This window comes from Lepeophtheirus salmonis, chromosome 5 (assembly GCF_016086655.4).
Source record: "Lepeophtheirus salmonis chromosome 5, UVic_Lsal_1.4, whole genome shotgun sequence".
NCBI classification, from domain to species: domain Eukaryota; kingdom Metazoa; phylum Arthropoda; class Copepoda; order Siphonostomatoida; family Caligidae; genus Lepeophtheirus; species Lepeophtheirus salmonis.
The window spans coordinates 30,025,437-30,049,827 of NC_052135.2; the positions used below are offsets into that span (position 1 = coordinate 30,025,437).

Sequence of the window (24,391 nt, forward strand, 5' to 3'; positions counted from 1 at the left end):
AACAGATCTCTTTAAATTTATACTCACATTAATTTATCTTATATTCACAACCCAACTTATAATATTGTATATGTAATGTAGGTCCTACAATGTACAAAAACTTAACAAAGTAGCTTTGTAAATAACATATGTGGCTTTTTCACCATAAAATGAAGGGGATGTACTACACCCTAGGTTGTTAAATGACATCTTTATATTAATAGAGGACTATCCAACTTCACCCCCATAGTGCGTCAATCTATTACTTACTGAGACAGTTTCTATAGCTCTATGAAGGAGTATTATTCGGCTAGTCTTAACGACAGACACATAAACTCGCACGCTTCTATGTACAACACATGTAAAATATCTTTTAAAAAAGACATATAACTTAGTAAATACTCGGTAGCAGTAGTAAAGGTTTGTCGGAGTTGAAAGTACTCGTACCTACGAAGGAGTGAATGTGATTCTAGTTACATACATTGTATGTACTCGTGAACAGCTTTATATTATCCAAGTTTTTTATTTAAATAAAAATACGTTTTATATTATAAAGTTTTTCTATACAAGAAAAAGATTAGAAGACGGTAAGAAAATACGTAATTTCCAAAATACTTTATTTATAGAATGGATAAGTTATAATACTTCGGAGTCAAATACTAGATTGTCTTTTTCTATTAATCATCAACCTGGAAATTTGATTGTCATTTTCATTACAAATCGATGAACCTATGACAAAAAATGCATCATGACTTTTTTCCTTTTTAATGGATAATAATTATAGCCTTACATGTATTTCTCTAAGCGAAGATAATCCATTTGATTTATCCAAAGGATCAGAGTTGTTATAATGAAGCTTGGGGGATGTACATTGTGAGCATTTTACATTCATATTATGTATATGAATACCTTTGTTAAAATGTTTGCCAAAATATCCCACCAAATAGTATACACTTTGCATATCATTTTTATAAACGTATTGAATATAAAACTCTAAATTACTCATTCATTTGAAATATTATCTAGATTAGATAATTCCTAATCGAAGTTGCTAATTACTTTTCATTGTGTAAATTGATGGGCAAAATGCTTTGCGATTGTAGCTTGTCAACACTAAAGCAAACTAAAAAAAATATTCTAAAAGTCTGTATTCTTCAACAAATAATTTTTGTCATTACATGCATAATTATAAATTGATAAATTCTATTTGAAGGATCATATTGGGGTAAAATTAAGTTACATAAATCAAATGAAGGCTCTAAACACAGCTAACATTCTTGGAAATATCTTCTCTTCCCAGATATTTGTATTCAAAGCTAATTATTGAGCAAAATATTTCCATGAAAAGTGGGATTTCTCATTTTATTAATATTTTTGTTCGTAATTGTTTTCTTATTGACGTACCTCATATGTACCTTACGACTCAAACTATATTGATTACATATTTGTAGTCGAGTACCCTTTGGATTTATAATTGAAACCATTAAGGGCTAGAATTTACACAAAGGGAAAAATGACTCAAATTTTATATTTATTAATGAATAGTACGAGCACCTATGTACAGCTTTTGTACAAAATGGTTAGCTTATTAAGAATGTCCTTAAACATGTAATCCCAGGAAATACTTGGATTTCTATCTATAATTTGTTTATACATCATACAAAAATTCATTTATATTAATTTTATCGATTGGACACCTCCAATCATGAGTCCTATTCAAATATTAATAAAAATGTATATAACTATAATGTAATTGAATTTATCATTGTGTACTTATAATATATAAATATTGTTTGATCAAAGATACATTTTTAATTATACTATCCAAAAATGTGGGTCTGCAATCTAAGCTCCTAGATCTGGTATGAAGAGTTCAATTTTGTATCCGGAAATTTTAACGAATAAATTTTTGCCTTAAATAATTTTGAATCTTGTTCAAACTTTGCTTCAGTTTTTAGTGTTGTATCTCAGTTTTTACGGCAAAATTACCTATAACCATCAAATTTTTGTTAAATTTGGCATGATTAGAAATAAATATTAGGCCATTTACGAAAAAAATATATTTTTTAGAACTTTTGAGGTATAATAAGTGTAACCTTTTTACATTTTTCTTTACAAAAGAAGTTACCCTCTACAGCAAGAATTATTTCTAATGTATGTGTAGTCTGGTATGGTTGGTACTGGACGCAGAAACTAACTCCATGAGTCATTCTAACGTCCAAACACTCTAAAACAAGATTAAAAATTGCTAAAAGATCGATAGCCTCTAAGATCAAATAAGTCTGTACAAAAGTCAAAAATTGATTAGACATAATTTTCGTCACATAAGGCAGTATCTTCATATAAAAAAAGTTTTAACAATAGAACAAATTTTTTTAAATATATCATTTTTGTAAATGGTAGAATTTGTTCCTTCCGATTAATTATATTAAATTTACTGAAATTTGACGACTCATATCAAGGCTGGAAGCCTTAGTTACAGATCCATATTTTTGAAGAAACTTGTAGTGTACATATATCTCGGTTAGGAATCTATTATATTTTTTTTTGGAATAAAATCTGATTTTCGAGTATTTTAACCATTTTTATAGGTAAGAGTTAATTTTTGAGTAAGAAAAAAAAATCAGTAATCCACATAAAAAAGTGCGTTTTCCTGGTAAAATTTTATGTAGATTTTAAATATGAGCTTATACTTTATATGCCATCATTCCATTATGAGAAAATCCAATTTAATGGTTAAAACATAATCTTATTTTAACGAGTTTGTTAAAAAAGGAATAACTCCTCCGTTTTCAATTATTTTTAAGCCGAAGGAGGATATTTAATTGTAGAAATAAACTAAAATAGAATATGGAATTTATAGTTAAAAAAACAGTAAAATTTAGTTGAGATGTAATTATTTTCTACATACCTAGAGCTGTAAGTCATACTCCCTGCCAGTATGTTAAAAAAATCGAAAAATGACATTTTAAGTCTGACAATTAGACAAATGTTTGGGAGGAGAGTAGCTTAGCTGTAATTACATTTGATTCAATTAGCTACTACGAGGAATGGGAAGGGGGTACAAATCATACTCTGCATCAAGCAATGCCATATTACTCTGATGCAGATTTTCAATTCTACTATGAATCTAACAAACAAAGACCAGGTTCTTGTTAAATTCATAGAAAGTTCCACAGCAGTGTAATGCAATGCAATATTGGAACCGATAAATACATAGGGTCTCACAAACAACATTGCAGGTATAGCATTAGATACCACAGCAAGCAACAGTGGCATTAGTAATAAATCAAGTCCAAGGGCAGATTACATAGAGGTGACAGAGTTGTGCATGATTTTGCTGTGTGATAAACCTCCTCGAAGTATTCATTGGTCCAAGGCAGATGCAATTCACCAAGCCTGTTGGATGGTCAGGAACATTTACTAAATTGAGATGTACATGTTTTCCAAGGAACTAAAATACAGCATGGGCACTAACCTCAAGGAAAAGATGAATAGGTTCCTGGCCTGATTCTACACCACCCAATGGGTGACCAGTACATCTGCTGCTGATGCACCTGTCCATGACCTCTAGCTTATGATGCAATACAAGCATCACGGGTATGAACTGCCAACCTCTATTCTTAAGAAAATGAATAACCACAGCTGGTATTTGAACAAGAACTGGTTTCATTCATCTTCTTCAGTTCACATGACAGTATGAATAAATCTGAAAAGGAGAAACTTGCAGTGAAGCTTTCTAAAATAGAGATACCTAAGAGTTACAGTAAAGGCAAACCCTTGTTTCTTTTCATCAACGGAGCTACGGTTTTCACAGAAATGGTAGGGTAAGAGTCTTACTTTCTTTTTTATGTTCTTGGGTTGAATTTGATTAGCTTGCTAGTCCTCCGGACACCTGGGAATATGATGACAGCTCAAACACAAAAGTGTGTGAAGTCAGTCAAGGTGACCAATGATTTGGCTGAGAAATTCGTGAAACGGATGAAGAAACTATTGGATGAACATCTGGGTAGCGACAAGGAAAATAAAGACAGAATATCTCAAACTTTGCAGCATTTTTGAAAAACGTCAATGGTCAAGCTAATAAGCTCTAGCGGCAGGTCCAAGATCGAAGTTATTTGTTTATTTAGTTAGTTTGGATCTTGAAACATGGAAATGTTATCAGTTTGTTAATAATGCTGAGGAAAAAAATCAAATTTGAAGAGTTCTGAATGACTTAACCTTATAACAAGAGTTGTAGAAAATATGAACTAAAACGAGCAGGTTAGGAACTATTTTACAATATCATGGCATTACCTCGTAATACAAAAATAAAAAATACATTGTATATTTTTGTCTGCTGTCGATGTTTCTGCATCTTTTCTCCTAATCAGTGTTCTGAATATTGATTAGTTGACTTATAACTAGCTATTGTTAAGCTGCGAACAATTCCAAACAATCATTGAGTAGTTGTTTCATAGATGAGAAGAATTGCCTAATGGCCAACTGATTTTGCCCTTTTTTATTTTCAGAGAAAAGGTTGTGAGATAAAATAAAGTGAATGACGTGGTATATGTACACGTAGTTAGAACTAGAGTTGTATAAAATATGAGCTGTATGCCTGCGAGAATTTTTTCTAGCTGGCAATTTGAATATCATTTTTTTATTTTCCAATGCTTTTATTATTAATCTTTAGTTATTGAATAAATAATACATAAAAATAAAGTAATTATAAGGCCATGCACTCATGAAAGAGGGATATTAATACTGAAGATTTGTTGCAGAGTTATAAGTGTTAGTCATTATTGGACTGAGAGTAGATTTGAAAACTCACTAGATACTGATTAGGATCTGTGTTTATTTCCTTCTTATCATAGCTATTCGAAGCTAATATAATAAAACGTTATGCCAACTAAGCTGTTCTTCTTAAATTGTCAGGGTTATCGTGTCATTTTGGGTTTCTTACGGTAAGTTCATACGTTATAGGTACCACTTTAATAATTACAATTTAAACTATATTATAATTTGTTATTCTGTTGCGGAAATTTGCAATAACCTTTTATACATTGTCTAAGAATGGGCATAAAATGGTTACCTAGGGAATGACTTTCATAATTTATTACTGTCTCATTTATGTTGTATATATGTTTAATTCCTTCTCTACGTAATTTGTTTGAAATTATCACAAAAACCAAAAGTAATTTTGGAACTTGTAGTTGTACAATATATATATATTGTACCTATCTATACATATATGTAATATAAAACTCTCAGGAGATTTACTTGTGAGCCTAATAATAAAAGATAGTTTCGAATGAATATAGATCATAATTATGTTCCTAGATCCTCCTGTTTCATGAAGTCAAAAGAGTTGAAGGTACTAATAATGAGGGATTATATTATAATTAAAGACATCCTTTTTCGTTTTTACTCATGGCCTTATCATTATTATAACTATTGTACTTCTTTCTTCCTTTATGTAGTATCATGGCACGTAAACTTTTCATCATCCCCATAATAGATACACGCATGAAAAATACTATTAAAAAACCTCATTGTAAAAGAAAACAAGGAAGTAAAAATTGGGTCACAAAAATTTGTTTGTATTCCCTTTAATTCAGTCTTAATTATCTCTTGGATTCTTCTTAACATGATATCTCTATTAAGTATAAAATTGATGAATTGGTATTTAGATGTATTTGTCCTTAATTCTCCTTTATTCATCAGAACTGTTTCAAAGATGGAAAGATTTTCGAAAACAAGATTCATTGTTCTGATATATTTTTTATCATTAAATTCTTTCGATAAAAAAAATGAAGAAATTTCATATAATTTTTCTTGTATATTAAAAATAAATGTTTGTAAGAGTTTGACACTTAATATTGTTAAATTTGGATTCCTTCTTGGTAGGGATTACTTTTGCTGACCACTGGTACTTTATATTTCCAAAATAACTTCCCAATTATACATATTTATTACACTGTTTATTTGATTATATCCGTAATATGCACTTTCATAATTTTATATTCTTTACACATCACTACAAATGACATTTTTTAAACCATTCATTTATTTCTATCTCTCACAAAAACAAAAAATACAACATTTTCAACGTATTTTATCTGAATTTTCTAAATACAGACTGATATACGCTTGAAATTTTATTTTTAACAAACTAACAAAAAGGATATCAGATTAGGTGAGATCTTCTAATTCAAACACAACCTTATTGTGAAATTCAATAAAAATTAGGTTGTCAGCCTTCCTGACCACCACTACAAAAGGGTTAAATGTGTAATAGGTACATAGTTAGATGGATGACAAGGAAGGGGGAAATTGCCATCCAATTTTAAGCAATTTTTCATAAGATCGAAGTTACTCTTCTACCAAACATATGTTACTTCGAACTGTTCTGATTACCATATTTATATTTGAATTATTTTATTTTAACATACTGGCAGGTAATACTTTCTACAATAATATCTATAAATAGTACACATTTTATAAAGTCTTGAGTTGATTCAATTCAAATTGAAAATCGATTTTCAAGCGCATAAAACCCAGATATTCTTTCATTTTTTTAATTTGATTGATTTTTAATCTCTTAATCTCAACAAATGATAATAATATTGAATATAACAGCATTTTTCCTCAGTGGCTAACATCTAAATATAGTTTTGGATCGTAACTATACTCTAAAATGTGATTTAAAATAATTGGCTCTATGTTAGTTGAAGGTCATTTTTGTGTTCTATGGCTTAAATAACAATAAGCACAAAGGCAGGCTTTAGTGGTGGGGCTTTCCAAGACCTGAATTGCATAGTGTTTAAGTAGAAGCCCCTAAATGTTTGCTGCAAAGTCTTGTTGATATCGGTATTTGATTCTTTTGAATTCCTTTTATATAAGATTAGATCTTATTTGTTATTTTAAAATTGTAATCTATTTTTTTTTAAACCTAGCATGTCTGCACGGACAATATGACAGGGAAGGCCAAAATTAAATCTTGGGCATTATAATCCAAGCAAATCCCAAAAAAATTATTGGCTATATTTCTTTAACTATGGAAATTATATTTTTTTCTAATAGGGATCAAATACAAGAATTTAAAACGAAAATACTATGACGAAAGTGGTTTTAATATTAAAATACATAATTGAAAGAAGACATATATACCATTTGGATATATAGAAGTATTGTTTTCCAATTGGCAGTGAGTATTTGTTGCTGCTTGATCTTTTCTATTATTCTTTCCCTTTTCAATTTGTTTCTTGTGTTGGCCAATAACTAAAATGAACAACTGAACTCTTTCGTTTGGATATGTTTTCTTTTTACACCCTGTCCGATACACCCGGAGATTTTTTTTATTTTTTTTATTATTACAAATCCATGAAATGTCCAGTTTTATTAAGATCTAAAGTATATTTTCTAACAAAAACAACGGGTCAAAATGTATCAATTTTTAACACTGGTTCTAGACACGTAGTTACTATTATTGTACCAAGGCCCAAAAGCTGTTGGTAGTTCACAAGTATGGAATTATTATTCAAAAATTGTAGGGTATTATTCACTATTTATTTTTGTGTTAGCGAGATAAGGTCGACTAAAAAAACGGAGAGGTAAATTTGACCCATTTTGATTTTTAAATGTAAGCTACAAATTTGATTTTTATTCATTGAAACTTTTTAATTTTAATACTCAAAATGATACAACTAAATAATTATATAATGTTTATGAACTTTTAAGACAAATCCTTTGTCAGATGGAATTATTATAGTTGTATAATGTTTACTTATGCTTAATCAGTGCATCTCCATGTGACCAATTAAAGAAAAATTGAAAAAAAAATATTTTTTCATATTTCTAGTAAAAAGAAGGAAAGGTCCAAAATTGAAAAAAAACACTTTTTTTAAACTTTACGTGTGACACGACACAGTTCATGAAGGAAACCCTTCTAAGAATATATTAATTCTGAGTACAATTCACAAAAAAGCTACAAATTGACAATACTAAAAAGAAATAACCTGACTGAGTATTATATTATATTTTAAAACAAAGTCTGGAGTATTTTAACCTGCTTGATTTGACAGTTATAAGTAATGTAATTTTATATAAAAATGAGCTCTCCGTCATTGAAGGACATGTTCTCTTAGCCGTTCATTTAGTTTTAAATCGACACTAATCCGGCTCGGTATTTTCTTTTTGGAAATCAAAATATGAATATCCTACTCTATCGACTCGACTCAACTCAACACACTCCTAGTATAAAGACTCGGCTCAAGTCGGCACAACAATTTTTTTGAACCAAGGGGATCAGAAGAATCAACTTTCTGTCTAAATTTCAACTTTTATATAATATTACAACTATATGAATTTATTAGTTGTAAAGGTATCTTCCATTCATATTTTGCAGACGTTCTTTTAACATTATTGTATTTATCTATGTCTTTATGTACATTACATTGCATTTCTCTTTCGAATTCTTTTTGTAAGTTGCTCATAAGTTGGGTCATTGCTTATGTATGTGGAATGTACATATTTATTTCATAAACAAAAATTATACGTATTCCTTAGGAATAACTATTCACTAATAATAGTAAAATGAAGAGAGTTACGAATAAGATACCTACCATGAAACATTTTATGTATGTGTGCATATTGTATATGTCCTACGCATAAATATTTTATCATTTTAAGTGCAATTATATTCTATTTAAAAGCAAAAGCTGGGATCTCTGAGGTTGTTATTCAAATGATCTATGTGTTACAGAGGTGGGTTTATATGCACTTTATAGAAGTTCGTTTTGGATCCAACTCATTTAAAATTCGGCCTTGACCGATTCTATACGTGAATTGTTGATGACGTCAGTTGTATGAAGTTTAAAGTTTTTGCTAAATCATATTTGTACAATTCATAAATCAGAAAGAGAGGGGATAAAATCGGTCTATAGATTGAGACCGACAAAAATGGATTCATGATTTGAAAATTATTTTATTTCTTTATACGGGCTGAGATCGCAGTCTAGACCGAAATATTGGACTAGAAAAATAGCTTCAGAGCAAACTGGGGGTAAAATCTTAACCAATATTATTTTACTCTCAATGTTGTTTCCCAACAATAATATATACGAGTATACATCAAAATGTGTATATTTTAAGTGAAAGACGAATAAACAAAAAAATTAAAAGGCCCGTAGTATCAATTAAACAATATAGTTGTTTTGCCCCTTGACCCCAATTTGATTAATATTTGAAGTTAAAGTTGCATTGTTCAAATATTTTAAATGTAATTTTTCTAACTTTTTTACATCCTGCTTGAATTATTGTTTGCGTATAATTTATGTATGTATGTATTAGTGTTAGGTCTAAAAATTAAGGACCGGCCTAAAGCTTATATACTTTTTTTTTTTTGCATGTAACTAATTTGATCATTTAAAAAAGTTCAGTCTAGATGCGTCAGATTGACAAATTTGATGTAGATCCGTTCTATAAATACAAAAATAGACCTAAAAACAGTTAGGAGTGAGACCATTCTTCCAAATATGGAACTATTTTTCAATGTTTGTTCTGAATTGTTTATAGCTTAAAAATAGCTAATTATAAGTCACTCAATCGACAGCATTGATGAGGGAAAAGAAGAAGAAATATCGAAAGCTAACAAACAAAAACAGTGTTAATGTTGTTGTCATATCTGTTGAACAGCGTTGAACATTTACTTGGTACCTTTGTTGCATTACACATCCTTTCATCCAAAAAGAGACAGAACCAGGCTCAAAATTAGTTGGTAGGTAAGCAATTCTTCACAACTATTATGGAATTATTATTTAATAATTGTTGAGAATGGTTCACAGCCTAAAAGTGTTAAAACTCGGGCCAAGACCAAACCTTTTTCCCGGTTTGGTCTTCAGTGATTTTTTTTCTATACGGATTTGAACTAATATTTCGGTCCAGAACGTGATCTCAGACTGTAGATCGTAATTAAATCGTTTTCAAATAGTGGAACAATTTGTTTGGCTCACAATTTATGGGGAATTAGTTTGGGTCTTAATACATAGAGCGATTTTTTCGTTCTCAATCTATAGAGTAGGTTTCTCCTTTAATCTGATATTTGATTTATGCAATACGTTCATGCGATGTAATTAATCCGATGCTCACAAATTTTAAATCACACATGAAATCCTCAACAATTCATATATAGAATTCATCGAGGCCGAATTCATATTTGGTATCGCTCTTGATAGAACATCTTTAAAGGACCGAATAATTTCGGCCCATTAAAAATTATAATTGCCTGTTTTCCAAACCTAACACACGTACGTTTTCTTTTATATTGACAGACGGTTAACAATATTTTCTATTTCTTTGTTTATTGACTAAATATAAAGATATGATGAATGGGATAGCAATGGGAAATAACTGTCTCATACAAACTGACTACCTAAGTAGTAAGGACAAATGAATTCGACGAATATGGATAAAAAAAAAGACAAATGTTATATTATATGTGTTTTGGATAATTAATAATAACTTTGTTCTGGCTCATTTTCTGTATGACATTCCTTCATATAATGAATTTTGTATATAAGAGAGAAATAAACTAAAGACTATTCGGATGATTCATAATGGAATTCTTTTACAAAATAAATGTATATTTTGTTAGTTTTAATATTAAATGGCAATAACTTATTTCTACATAATATTATGTACTTGGAAGGAGGTAATCACTTACCTCCATAAACCTATGTGTACTTGCGTATGTATACGCAGGTGGTGCTATAAAAAGTATTTTTCATATTTAAAGCATAGAGACAAAATGCCTTTTACCACCTTTTCATAAACTTCTTACTTGTCCAATAATTGTGTATTTTTATCAGATTATTTTTAAATATAAAGCATGCATCATGTACATGGATAGTTGCAAGAAAATGAAGGAAAACAGGTGTGAGGTTACATTAATTAAGATATTTTAAGACTCTTTTAAATAAAACACCTCTTTTTTTTTTTAGAGTTCGCACAATTAATTTATTTCAAAACTTTTTTGTTGAAATTAATTCAGGGCTACGTTTTATGTATCTTTTTTTATTGAATAGTTTTTTAAAAGTTAGAACAAAGAATATATTGAAATGGTATTACAGTTATTAATTATTGATAAATAGTTGAGTTGTATTGGTTCTTAATATGGGGCTGTTAGTAGTCCTTGAAAAACTTTCCAAATTATAAAGTATCTCTTACAATGCATCATTTTTACATCTGCAGAAGGAGTAAAGTAAATTATATGTTAAAACGTTAAAAGTGATATTATATCTACTTCTGTTAATCGGAAGGATTTTTTTCGGATCTTAGGTTGATGAAGGGATTAATAAATAATAGTATACGACATATTAACTATTATTGTTAATTATTCGTATGAATAAATTTTTTGAGAAAGATTAACCTAGTCATAATTAGTGGATCCAAGAGAGGAGAGACAATATGTGCTAGATACCATCGGACAGATTTGTTTAACAACGACAATAAATAAATTTTGTTAGAATGTACAACTTTTGTGTTCGGTTTATATATGTTTTGAAGATTTAAAACGAGATGGAACATTACTAACTGCTTAAGTATTAAAATTATGTGAACACAAATGTAAAAAAATGCCCTGTCATGTCAGCTGTTGCTGGTAATAAAACATATCATAATAGTGAACATTTTTGAAGGTATAAAACAATTTAACTTATATTCAACATTAGTTATTAATTTTGCTAATCGAAGGAGCCATTTAACTTTATAAGAATGAAACACTATTGATCCCTTTTTTCATAAACCCAGCACCTTTTTTTCGAAGTAATAGTTATCTATGGGATAAGGAGCCAAAATTTAATTCTTATAAATACATAATGTAATTTCACTTTCACTCATTATTTTCTAATTGTGTAAAAAGTTGTAGCCTTACTTAGATAGGTACAATCAAATTTGCTCATGTTCTGACTTGAAGAATAAAAATATATTTATACACAACAGGTTATATGATTTAGTCAATCCTAACAGTATCCCCGTGCTGTTCAGATGGTGCCTATAGAAAAAATAAATATTTTTATTTAATGATAAATACTATGGACATATTTTTATTTGTAACGACACATTGATTTAACAATAGTTTAAACCTCCGGATCCTGGGGTCATATTTTTAGGTATTGAACGCATGATTTCATGTATAAACATGTAGGAAAACAATCAAAAGTAATATGGATTCTCATCTAATAGTTTTTTGTATGACACAATGTGTTAATAGTCCAATTCATTTGAGCTATAGACATGTTTGAAAATAAATAAATAAATATGTGATTGTCTGTGAAATAACATTGTTAATGATGTACCATTAGTATGATGTTAGAAAAAATATGTTTATTGCATTGAGGTTGTATGATTGTAGGTACTTAACCATTTCTTATATAACGGCATTTATATAGCTACAGAAACCACATTAAAGAAAATTTATAGTAGGTAGTCATTTTCTCATAAAATTAGGAGAATCACTCTTCTAAAAAGACGGCCTTAATTTTTGTTATTCTTAATTTTAATTCATAATCAACTATGAAGCTTAGCTATTTATAACTGTTTCCAATTTGTAGAATATAATTTGTAATAGCGGATAAAATTTATGTTTAGTCAATGTAAACATAATTTGTACCATTAACACAAAATCAAGCTATAATTTTTTTCTGGGTTACTTACATTTGTATACTTGAACGAATAACTAGAGTCAATTCCTATAAACAAACTATTTTTATTAAACCTTTAGAGGCGCTACATATTGCACTAAAAGTACGCAAATCTGGCCTTCACAACAAAAGTATGATGACTTGATAGATTTCAATTGAACGGGCCATATTGAGACCAATATAACTTTGTTAAATCAATTGACTCAAATGTTTCTATGAAATATTGAGCTGAATATTTATATTGTATTTATGAGGTAAAAAATAAATTGGGATTTTCTCCTTTTTTTTGATGTTTCTTCAAGATTGTTTTTGATTTAATTCACCACATATGTTCTTTAAATATACAAGTTTTTTTTAGGAGTTACTAATAGCACAGCTTATTGACATAATACCCAGGTACTTATTTTTTTGATTTTATAGGAACAAAACATCTGTTATTGACCTTGTTCATCCAATCACGAAATAACAAACAATTAAATTAAAGGGTCTCTTTTCTTTGTGAGTTTAAATTTTAAGGCATTTGTGGATCAACAACAAGAGTTATATTTCAATTTGTCACAATTCTTTAAAAAAGTACTATATAAGTATTAGTATATTCAATTTAGCATTACTGATATCACTTTTGTTATTCAGTGCGTATCTCACCATCTTATTACATGCTACGGTATTAAGAAATGATTCACAAAAGGAGGGTAATGTCTCTAAATACTATAGAAAGTTTCAAAACTATTACTATTAATTTTAATGCATGAGTTGCTGGATTTTTTTGAGGAAATATTTTTATTTAACCAAACTAAATCGTTTAAAAATTATATATAATTTATTATGTATTTTTCAGAGCCCTCCCTTGATCTTTCTATATATTTCCCATCTATTAGTAAATATATATATAATTCTACTTCTACAAAACAGTTTATACAAATGTGTATGAGCATTAAAATTAGTTTTGGATTTCGGTCTGAAACTTTTATTATTTTTAATGGATGGAACTCGTTCGGTCTGGACCGGTCTCAAAGAAAAAATCGATCTAGATCAGTGATAAAAAAAACTGGCATGGATCAGTCCCATTTAAAATCGGTCTATACCATTTCCTATTCAAAATGAGAATAGTTTCATTGATCTCTCTCTCAAACTATTATATATATATAATACAAACGTGATTGGTAAATGAAAATTTGAAATTTTGAAGAGACTGTTTAAATTTTGGTTTTCGTTTGTTAAATACATCACAGTAACTTAAAGGATTAATATATTGAGAATGGAAGTATTATTTCACCCAAGGAAAAACAAAAACGGAACTCATCGATGCTTTTGAATCGAACGGTGATTGGAGAGCTAAGGCCACAACAATGCAAAGAAAAATATTCCATTTCTTTATATGGATGAAAATAATTTTAATATATATATTTTCCGGAGAGAAGGTAGACAAGTGCACAACAACTGTTGTTGGATCCAAAGGAGCTAATATACATATAATCGGAGGATCAACAATTTTGGGGTGGACACACAATGAAATAAGGAGGGGCTCGTTTAAGAGAGAAGATGCTATTTAATGGATGATTAATCTTTATACATATATCTTGAATAAATGGACCCTTTAAGCATTTTTGAAAATGGCAAACATAAAAATTTGTTAATTTTTTTTGATTATTTCTTATTTAGACAATTTTACATCAAATGAAATCATTTTTCATTGAATACAACTCATCCTTTGCCGTTTTTAACAAAATAATATTAATTAAAAATTATAAAACTGTTCATAACGGCATAAGAAGAGTCCTACTCATTTGAAGGTTTTTTCTAAGAACCTCCAAAACAAATACAGTACTCTAACCAAATTTTTGTACTTACTCACAAAATTAATATTTGTATCAACAAAACTTTGAACCTTGTTCCATCCCATCAAAATCAAGGTTAAATATCAAATCATAGGGTTATTACTTTTAAAAAGGCTTAGTCAAGAAGTACATACTATAAAATAAAGTATGTGTTTTTGCACTATCTAAATATTTTTTACTTTTCAAATTAAAGCATTTATTCGGAAAATCTGTATGCACCACAATTTGTAGGAATATAACAATTCATATTTCGAGAATTGATAATTTGATTGCAAAAAAATATAGTTTCTGTAGATCTTAATTCATACGTATTAATACTAAATATCAATAAATTATGGGAAGGCGAAGTGTAAAATTATTTTTTTATGGCAGTTTGCCATCAAATGATGCAGATCGATAAATAAATAGGTAACCTTTGCATTTTTGTATATCCTTTTCTCAACCTTTTCATAAAAGAATTGCAATCAAAGTAATATTGCTACTGAGTTAGACCCTCCAGAAATATAATATATTTTTATAAGAGGGTTAAATCTATTACTCATTTATACTACAAATAAACTCTTTTTCTTGCAGAATGGAGCATTTCAAAATAAAATTTATAAAAGTGGGAAGATTTCTATACCTTAACAATGTTTCCTCAGGATTGATTGATTTCATATAAAATATGGTTAAACTTTTTAGGAAAATTAGTTTGTTTCAATTACATTCATCAATTTCACAATGCTTCATGATTTTGAAAGTCGGACATCTTGGAATAGGCATTAATAATCAAATTTTATAAGTTTAAAAACCTTAGTTTCCTTTAATATATGCAAAAAATTTTAAGCCATTAGGTGAAGTTTCCCCAAGTTTTTCTTTTGAAAAATTGTCTTTTTTTTAAATTAACTATTTCATGAATGTATCTCCAACTTGGCGTCAATTTTGGTTCACTAACCAATCAGTAACACCAGTAAAAAACTTTATTGCTGAGTTTTTTTTCTAATAAAATCAAAGAAAATTTTGAAAATAATATAAGATCGAAATTGAAAAGGATAAAGAACAAGACCTCATACAAAATGATAATTATAACCAATCAGATATAAAATAAGGAATTGAACCTAGGACATTTGATTCTTTGATTTAAAGATTGCAAAGATTAGTAGATTAAATATGGAGAAAACATAGCGATTTGGTATTTGAATCCCATTTACATTGTTCTTCTCGTTTCAATTCTTCGTCCTTAATATAAGCGTGGGTTTGAAAAAAAGAAATATTCTCCTATAAATGCAATTGCTAAATATTTACTTTTAAGACATTAAAGGAGTGTTTCAAGTTGTTTTTTATAGAGTTTGTCATTCAAATAACAACTTTATATAATATAAAAGATATTAATCGTTGATCTCAAATAAGCATGTCTTAGACAATGGACTGATTTTAAGGAAGTGTACCCGAGTTCAAATTTGTTTGTATTCATTAAATCTTCTTGGATTCATTAATATGTGTGAAGTGGAAACATAGTATGTAAAATATTTGTGTTGAGACTATGTCAAATGGCGAATTTTTTTTTCAAGTTCTGTTTTAATTGATTTGTATAGATCGGTATTTCGGTCCGACCGCAATCTGAGAGTTTACTTGTATTCAAATTTTGGACACAATTTTTCGATTTCAATCTATAGAACAAATTGATTCGGTCTACTAAAAGTCATAACGCTGCTCAGGCAGGGTCGAGGATTTGCAGACTCAAACCTAACACTAGTAGATATACATAAAGTCTATAGATTTATAATTCTGTCAATATATTTATTTATGCTTATTTAATGACTTGCATTATCTTATGTACTTGATGGTCGACATCAAAAGTGTCTTAATTTCCACCATTAATTTCGTGTTGTCCATTAAAGAAATACTTTAAAACATCTGGTATTTCCTATATAAAAAAATTATATTTGTCAATTTATGTTTTTTTTTTTCTAAAAATAATTATACATATACATATATGTTTAGAAGAAGAACAACAAATGAACAAAACCTTTGTAGTTCTACTAATATCATTAAGAGATGCTTGTTAAATGATGAAATATTATTTAAGTTATAGTGTATATACATATATATTTAGTGTGGGGTTTTGGTCTTGAAAATCCTAGACTGGTCGGAGACCGTTTTGATTTTTAGTGGAGCCAACTATTTTGGTTTTTAAAAAAAGTTTTATCTGGATCAGTCGTAAAAAATTGGTCTTGAAGAGTCTCATTGAAAACTTGGTCTAGACTAATTTTATTGATGACTTCATATGTGCTTCAAAATTGTGAACATCGTAACAATAAGTTTATATAAAGTTAATTGTGCTGTGTAAATCCAATTTTTACAACTCATGCAACAGGATAAAGAGAAAATCGGTCTATAGATTGAGACTCATAAAACGGTCCACGATTTGAAAACAATTAAGGTTTGGTAACTGGTAGATTACAGTCTGGAATAAATATCAGTTCAAATTGGTCTAGATAAAATCAGCAAAGACCGAAGGAAGGAAAAATCGGGGTTGGATCGACTCTCAACACTATATATTTCTACATAATGTACCTATAAAACGTTTAGATTTGATTAATAATTGACAAATGTAACATACCATAGCGTTGTTTGTAGTACCTACATGTGTTGTGGAATAAAAAGATCTTAGCATCAAAATTATATATTATTGTATTCCTGGCATCGTATTTTGTTAGGGAATAGTTTTTTGTATTACTGCGAGAAAATGTTCGTAATATACATAATATTTCTAATCTAAGGAAGAAAATGCCGCAATAAAGATATTGGTTTTTGTTTGTACATACTATGTATGGATATATTCAAACGAAGTGTTCCGCCCTAATGTAAATCCAACCCTACCTTTTGTACATATTATGTACTATATATGTATAAAGTGATCAAAGGGTGTTTTTCATTCAAATTGAAAGTAAGGCGTAGTGAACAATGGATTAATGTAGCGTTTCTCAAACTGGGCATCACAGTCCAAAAGTGAACTCAGGAGTAGAGTCACAAATACAACGTCCTATTTCAACCATATGAATATTTCATGTAGAATTTGCGATGTCGTACAAGTTGTAACTTGTACGAGCAGATTGTAGAATATGTTTACAAGTTGCAACCTCAAGTGGATATGTTTTAGTACTTGTGAAAATAATAATTAAATGATTGGATTTTCAATAAATGCTTGGTATATATTGTGGTAGTAAAAAATATGATGTTAGACGAGTGCCAGACTTTTTGTAGTTTCAACCTTGAGAGGGTTTTTTATTTTCCAAAGCTGGTATCATTATTTTTTAATTGTTAAAGAAAGAAAATCCAAGTATAAAGTATAATTACGAGTGTGTGGTGCTCATTAAAGACGTTTCGAAAAATTCGTTGGGGAGTTAAACATAAGTGTAAATTCTTGTTGGACTAACTTAGAGTTGAATTGTTGATCGACATCGTAGTAATTTTTACCTATATCCTTGCTAGAGTCATAGTAAGATTTATGTTTATTTCTTTTCTCTCATAACTGATTGCATAATCTAATTTTAAGAGCTAAGCTGCTCTCCTTTCAAACGTTCTTCAAATTGCCAGGTTGACTACTAATGTTGGGGTTCGATCTGGAAATACTAGACCGAAACAAGACTGCTATATTTTTGTTGGATCGAAATAATTCGGTCCAACAAAAAAGCTCGGTCTGGGCCAGTCTCAGAAAAATTTGGTTTAGATCAGTCCAAAGAAAAAATTCGGTCTATAACAATTTTATAGATACAATGTTTATAAATTGACATCATATGTATTTCCAAGAACAATGACGTCATACGAAGTTTAAACAGAGATAGTTGTGATTAATTTTAATCATGTCGTCTCTTGTAGAATACGGAATTCTGAATTCGAGCATTCTTGATATGGATGACTAAGTTAGAAGTATCTTCCTTCGATTCCCTCTATCTTACTTTGGTCCGAACTCTTGGAGAAAATAGAAGTCCACACAATATTAATATAATCAACCAAACTAATTCATTAATAACTTGTGTTTAAAATGGTTGCAGTTATGATTAAAAGTACGTTTTAAGTTGAAAAATGTATAACTCCTACATGTATACGACATTGTAGTGTGTCAACATAAAATCAGTCTTGAATAAAAATGCATGTGTTATGATACGTATACACATATTCCAATATTTTGTAGAAAATCATTTTGATTTTACTTTTAAGTATATACATCTATGTAAGTATTTCTGTAAAGCATTTACTTTGTCACACCAAACAATTTCTGTGGGAAAATCTACTATAAAAAGATATAAGTAATGACAAAAATTTCCCATATTCATTTTCCTCTTTTTTCCTTTTTTTTGTTGTTGTACAGATTATTTGCAAAGAATGTGCACATGAACATTTCAGAATGTTTCTATGTTACTTTTATGTAATTTTAAAACTATAAAAACTATATTCTTTATGACAATTGATTTTCCATTCACATTTAGGAACCTTGAATACGTTGTCCTTATTTTATTAACTGAATTATGACAACTCTGTATCTATAAGGATGTATTGCTCCAAGCTCTGAATATGTTTTCTTTTCTTAAACTCTCTTAAGGCAGTTCTACTTGTTAATCAATACGTTTATCCATGATCTCTATATTTTATTTATAATGAATGTAGTCGACGTAAATAATAAATTAATGATTGGATACGCCCAAAATGATAAAAATCTTCTTGACACTATTCCTATAAATCTAATTTAACAACTTTTTGTTTCAGAGACGACAATGGATGGATATTGTACATGAAGGGAAGACCATCATGGGATGATATTGAGTCTCTTATCTATTTAATAACTCAATTCTATCGATAGACGATTCATTCATTTTAAGTACATTTGATGAACAGTTATAAGTCAAAATATGTATTTAAGTAAATGTTGTTGCTGTTCACTCCTTACTGGAGCCGTAATGACAGGGATCGTTTCTCTGGTAAGATATTACGATCTTTATTCATATAATTAATAAATTCACAAGTATGTTTATATCAATATACATACAGCCTTCTAAACAGTATGCATGACCTTGATAAAGCACGTTTATCCTCATTATAATTAATTGTCTTGGAACTTTCTTTATTTAATTATTTTCCTTACTTGCAAAATAATTTGTTTATACAAAAAAAAAAAAAAAAAAAAAATAGTGTTTGTAGACTTATTTTCATAATTACATGTATATTTGTCTTTGGGCACGTCAAAGTTAGTATGAACTAAGTAAATTAGACTTTTTAATATATGATTATAATTGTGTACATAATACGTAAAAGTTTTATTTCTTGAATATACGAGTAAATAATAGAAGAAGAATAATTTAGTAACTATTTAAGGAATTCAGCAAAAAAGGAAAGATGGCATAAGGAGAAAGGAAAAACTTTGTTTTGAAATACTATAATTTTGTTTCTTTTCCCAATTTTTTGGCCTATTCTTATTATTTTGAATACATTAAAGTATAAATTTATGGGGATATAAATTATAATATTAAATTTATGGTATGTGATGTCTTTTTCACTGACGTCACAGATCCAATCATAAACCTACTTGAGTCCATATATTAAGTAATTAAAATGGACAAACTCCGAAAATTTAACAAAAACGTTTAATTTTAAATGAGACCAATCCAGAACGATTGGGTTGTAAGACCAATCCAAACCAATTTAGACCAAATGTTTCTTTGAGACTGTTCTAAGCTAAATATTTCTTTAAAACTGATCCAGACCCTATGTTTTATGAGGTTGTTCCAAATGGAACGTATTTAAAGGACCGAATTAGTTAGTCCACTAAAAATAATAGCGTCTTGTTTTTAATAGATAGTAAACATTTAAGTCCTTTAATTTATTTGTCCCATTTTAACATCCAAATTAACGGTAATAATTCCATTTTTTCTGAATATTAATTAAAAAGGGGTATTTATTTCAATAAAATTTGATTGTTTTTTATCCACAAGATGGTCGATATCAACAATGCTGATATCACACCTTCTTTGCTAAGGCTCATCAAAAGTCACGTTCGTTATTTCTTATTTGTACTATTACAGTACTACATGAGGAGCTCAGATTTAGTTACACACGTTAATTGTAAAAAATGAGTCCTTTTCAGACAAACAAACACACATTTATTTGTTTTTTATATTTTACGTATTTAGAAAAAAATCAAAAGTAGTCGGTAGTTCATCATTCAGAGCGAGATGTGAACACCACTACTTTCTATTAAAGAAAAAAGAAAGCACAGGTATCAACCTTTTTTCCTTTTTTAATCTCAAAACTGTGATTTTTCGTCACATTTTGCCTATGCCGAAGTATCACTACATGGAATGAATGCATTTCAAATCAACCAGCTTTATTTATCTACCTACATTCTGTATACAATTTGATAAATAAATATGTCAATATTATTTTTGACATATTATAAGTGCTTTTATTTTTATATATTAATAGTTATTACATAATAATCAAATTCCATCGTGGAAAATTGTAATTTATTTATTTTCTCATATTTAAATATGTGATTATACTCGGATGTATAAATAAACTTAATCGAATGTTTGTATTGTTTTATTTATTTTTATTTTAAAAATTATAAAATGAATGCAAATTTAATTTAATGACAACTCCTATACCTACAATATATGCACATTATACAATTTACTTTATTTGTGGGTTTGATCTTTTTCATTTATAAGTATATTATAGCTTTTATATATATATATATATAAATATTTAAATTACTTGAAAAACGCTATGCTATAGGTAAAACTCACATTTATTATTGTTATTTAATACGAAAATATTTCAACGTAAAATAATAAGTTTTATATGAAAGTGAAGATAATTAAAAGTGATAAAAAGCATTGCTTTTTTGAAAGATAAATTATTTTTTAAATTATCGGATTACAGTTCCTACAAATGTGTTTAATCATAAAATACGCAATAAATTGAAGAATATTATTATTTGAAAGGTTATAGTTTTCTATATTTTTTTCAATTATTTCATATTATGGCAAAAACTAAAGAAAATAATACTATAACTTCAAAAGATTTGCTTTAAAAAAAGTTTGATTTCTTCTAGCTTAACTTTTAAGCTTTTCTTATATAATATTTAATTAATAAACTATAAAAAACGTTGTATGTAATAATATTAATAAGTCAATTATATTATAATATATCAAAATCGAACTTTTTTTGACGAAAAATCTTTTTAAGTTGTATCGTAATATTTATTCATAATATAAAGCAATTAAAAAAAGTATATCTTCCAAAATCCAAATTTTTGTTCCAAAGGTAATGAATATATTGGCAAGTAATTTGAACTTTTATAAATCAGATTTTTGTTTTATTATTTCCACTTGAAAATCAATTAAGAACGGTCTATAATCTATGGGTGCTAATTTGAAGAGGTGGAAAAAGTGCTTTCTCACAAGTTCTTAAATATTTTAACGTATTCAATACAAGTCCACAGATCTCTTTTAAGCTTATTTCGTGGCCATAATTATGATATAGGTTCAATAGTGTTAAGGCTTTTTTTGAGCTCAGTCTATTGAGTCAATTCAAGTCGCAATTCTTTGATCTTGAGATCAATTTGCAGGTCTCGAGTCTCTACCTCTGCTAATAAGTAATGATGTAGCGACATACTATTTATGGGGTTTTAGAGAAGAACAATCTCGTTTTTGTTCATCATATCATAGAGTCTGGTGTGATTTGACCCCCAAAAAAAAAAAAGAAGAAGATTGTCAACACAAAAAACAATCTTGAACAAATATTAGCAAAAGGCAAAATTCCTAATTTATTTTTTACTTCATATAATATGGAGTCCAATATATCTTAGACATATTTGAGTCAATTATTGATTTTATATTTCAATTTCTAGGATGAATTAAGATACCCAAAAGTTGTAGCTATAATTCAAAAACTTTATTTGATTTAATATTGGACCTAATATATAAATATTTAAAATAAAATCAATCAATTTATCATCCTTTTTTTCTATCAATAAATTTTGGTTAATTTATGTGCGATTTGTGCCTATTCCGAAGGGTTATTGAGAATTATTTGTGTACTGAAATGAAGGATAATTCGTCGTATGGGAAAAGTCATTGTTGCTTACTTTAGTGGTTGACATGTCGAATACATTAACTTATAATATGAATTGGCAATATATGTAAATGTGACTGTCAGGAGTATATCTTTGGCATCATAAACTAAGCTAGTCCAACAAGTTTTATTCACCCTGGTTCCCTTGATTATGGATTTCATTTTTTTGTTATACGAAGTATATGAATTTTTTATTTTTTTTATTTTACCATATAGGAGCAAAATTTGTCAAATCTAGCGACTCTAATAATTGAATAAAATACCTTGAAATTTTAAAAGTTATGAATATTGTAATACTAAGCATTGCTATGTAAAACTTTTATAGTCCTGAGGTTTTTCTCATTCACGAGGATATTGTTCTATTTCGGAATGGTTCTATTGTAGAAACTGTAATTCAAACAACGTGACGTAGCTCAGTGGACAATACATCAGGGAGGAGTTATTATCTTCAACTCTATGTGCATATTTTCAATTCACGGTCTCTCCCCGAGAAGGAAAGATACATAGTTATGGGCATTTTGTAGAGTACGAGAAGAAGGTGGGAGCGAGACTTATGGTACTACTGAATAAAGTCATTTGTTGATATCAAATGCCTCTTATATAATTTTTGAGGGAGAAAATGTATTCTACTCTAGAAAGGAGAATCCTTCACATTTGAAAAACATTGAAAAAAGAAAATATATTTTATATTGAAACACTTGTGTTATTATTTTACTATGCAATTTTTAAAAAAAATCACCAAAAGTAGGCGGGAACTCATACTTCAGAGCGAGATGTCAACACCACGACGATATATTACATAATGCACAAAAAGAAAAAGGAAAAATAGAATATTTTTCTCTACGTTTTGATGATCACTAAACATACAATGTAGTATATTGCATATGAACCTAAAAAAGCCATTTCTAGGTCAGATAGATTGAATAGTTGTGATACAATAATGTTTACTTATCGTTAATAAAAAAAACTCCATTTGAACCAATTAATGGATCATTAAAAAACAAATTTGCGACCAGTTGGTCCAAATATCTCACGGTTGATTATGTTGTATGATAATTTGATTTTCTTGTAAGTTTCTGATGGTCTTTTGGCCAGGTAAACTTGTATTGTTATTGGCACTTTATGTAGTTATTTTTTAATTTTTTTAAATATGTGTATATGTCATTAAGACTTCTCTTCTCTAATAAATAAAGTCCTACTTTTTTAAGTGTTCTTGATAGAATCCCCCTGAAGAAAATATTTTAACAAAACTGAGTTAGTATTGTAAACAAGCTAAGTTTTATCGAGCTAAAACCTTTATTTCTTAAGCCGAAGCTTTAAGTTGGTAGATATGTTCAATATTAAGATTGAAGGACACAAGCCAATAATAATTCATAATTGCTATTATTTGAATGCAGAAAGGGAAACTGTTCCTGCACCAAAATACGGGAAAAGATTACATGTTCGAAAATCTGAATGCACTAATTTGAATCTCTAGGATACTTCAATTTCCCTCTCTTTCGTCTCATCGGAACCAAGATACTTAAAACGGAAATATGTAGATACGATCAATAAATACTATTAAGAATAATTGTTCAATGTATGACGTCATTATTAAACTAAAGAACTTATAAAATATACCACTAAAAGTGGAGACATTTCCGCGACACCTGCAAAAACGGAGACGTCTGAACCCCTTACTATTCACTACCCTTATTCAAATAATTTTCAAAAACAAGCCTAGATTCTGAAGTCCTAAGTCCAAGCTTTTCAACAAATTTGACAATCCAAGTCCAC

The 24,391-nt window shown here is 28.7% G+C and overlaps 1 protein-coding gene and 1 long non-coding RNA gene across 4 annotated transcripts in view; one reads left to right on the top strand and one right to left on the bottom strand.

The window, feature by feature from the left end:
• The first annotated feature begins 393 nt into the window (after positions 1 to 393).
• Positions 394 to 24,391, top strand: part of Rcd6 (Reduction in Cnn dots 6) — a 68,908-nt gene continuing 44,910 nt past the window's right edge. For 2 of the 3 annotated variants that reach the window (XM_040712406.2, XM_071888565.1), the window contains exons 1-2: positions 394 to 566; positions 19,250 to 19,461. In XM_040712406.2, coding sequence (XP_040568340.1) covers positions 19,393 to 19,461 — 69 coding nt within the window. In that variant the 5' untranslated portion in view covers positions 394 to 566; positions 19,250 to 19,392. The remainder of the gene's footprint in view (positions 567 to 19,249; positions 19,462 to 24,391) is intronic. The other variant, XM_071888567.1, reaches the window with a different exon arrangement.
• On the bottom strand, positions 580 to 950 carry LOC121117889 (uncharacterized). The gene is made up of 2 exons (XR_005864266.2): positions 770 to 950; positions 580 to 708 (listed from the first exon to the last, which is right to left on the bottom strand). It is a non-coding gene; the product is annotated as an uncharacterized lncRNA (long non-coding RNA).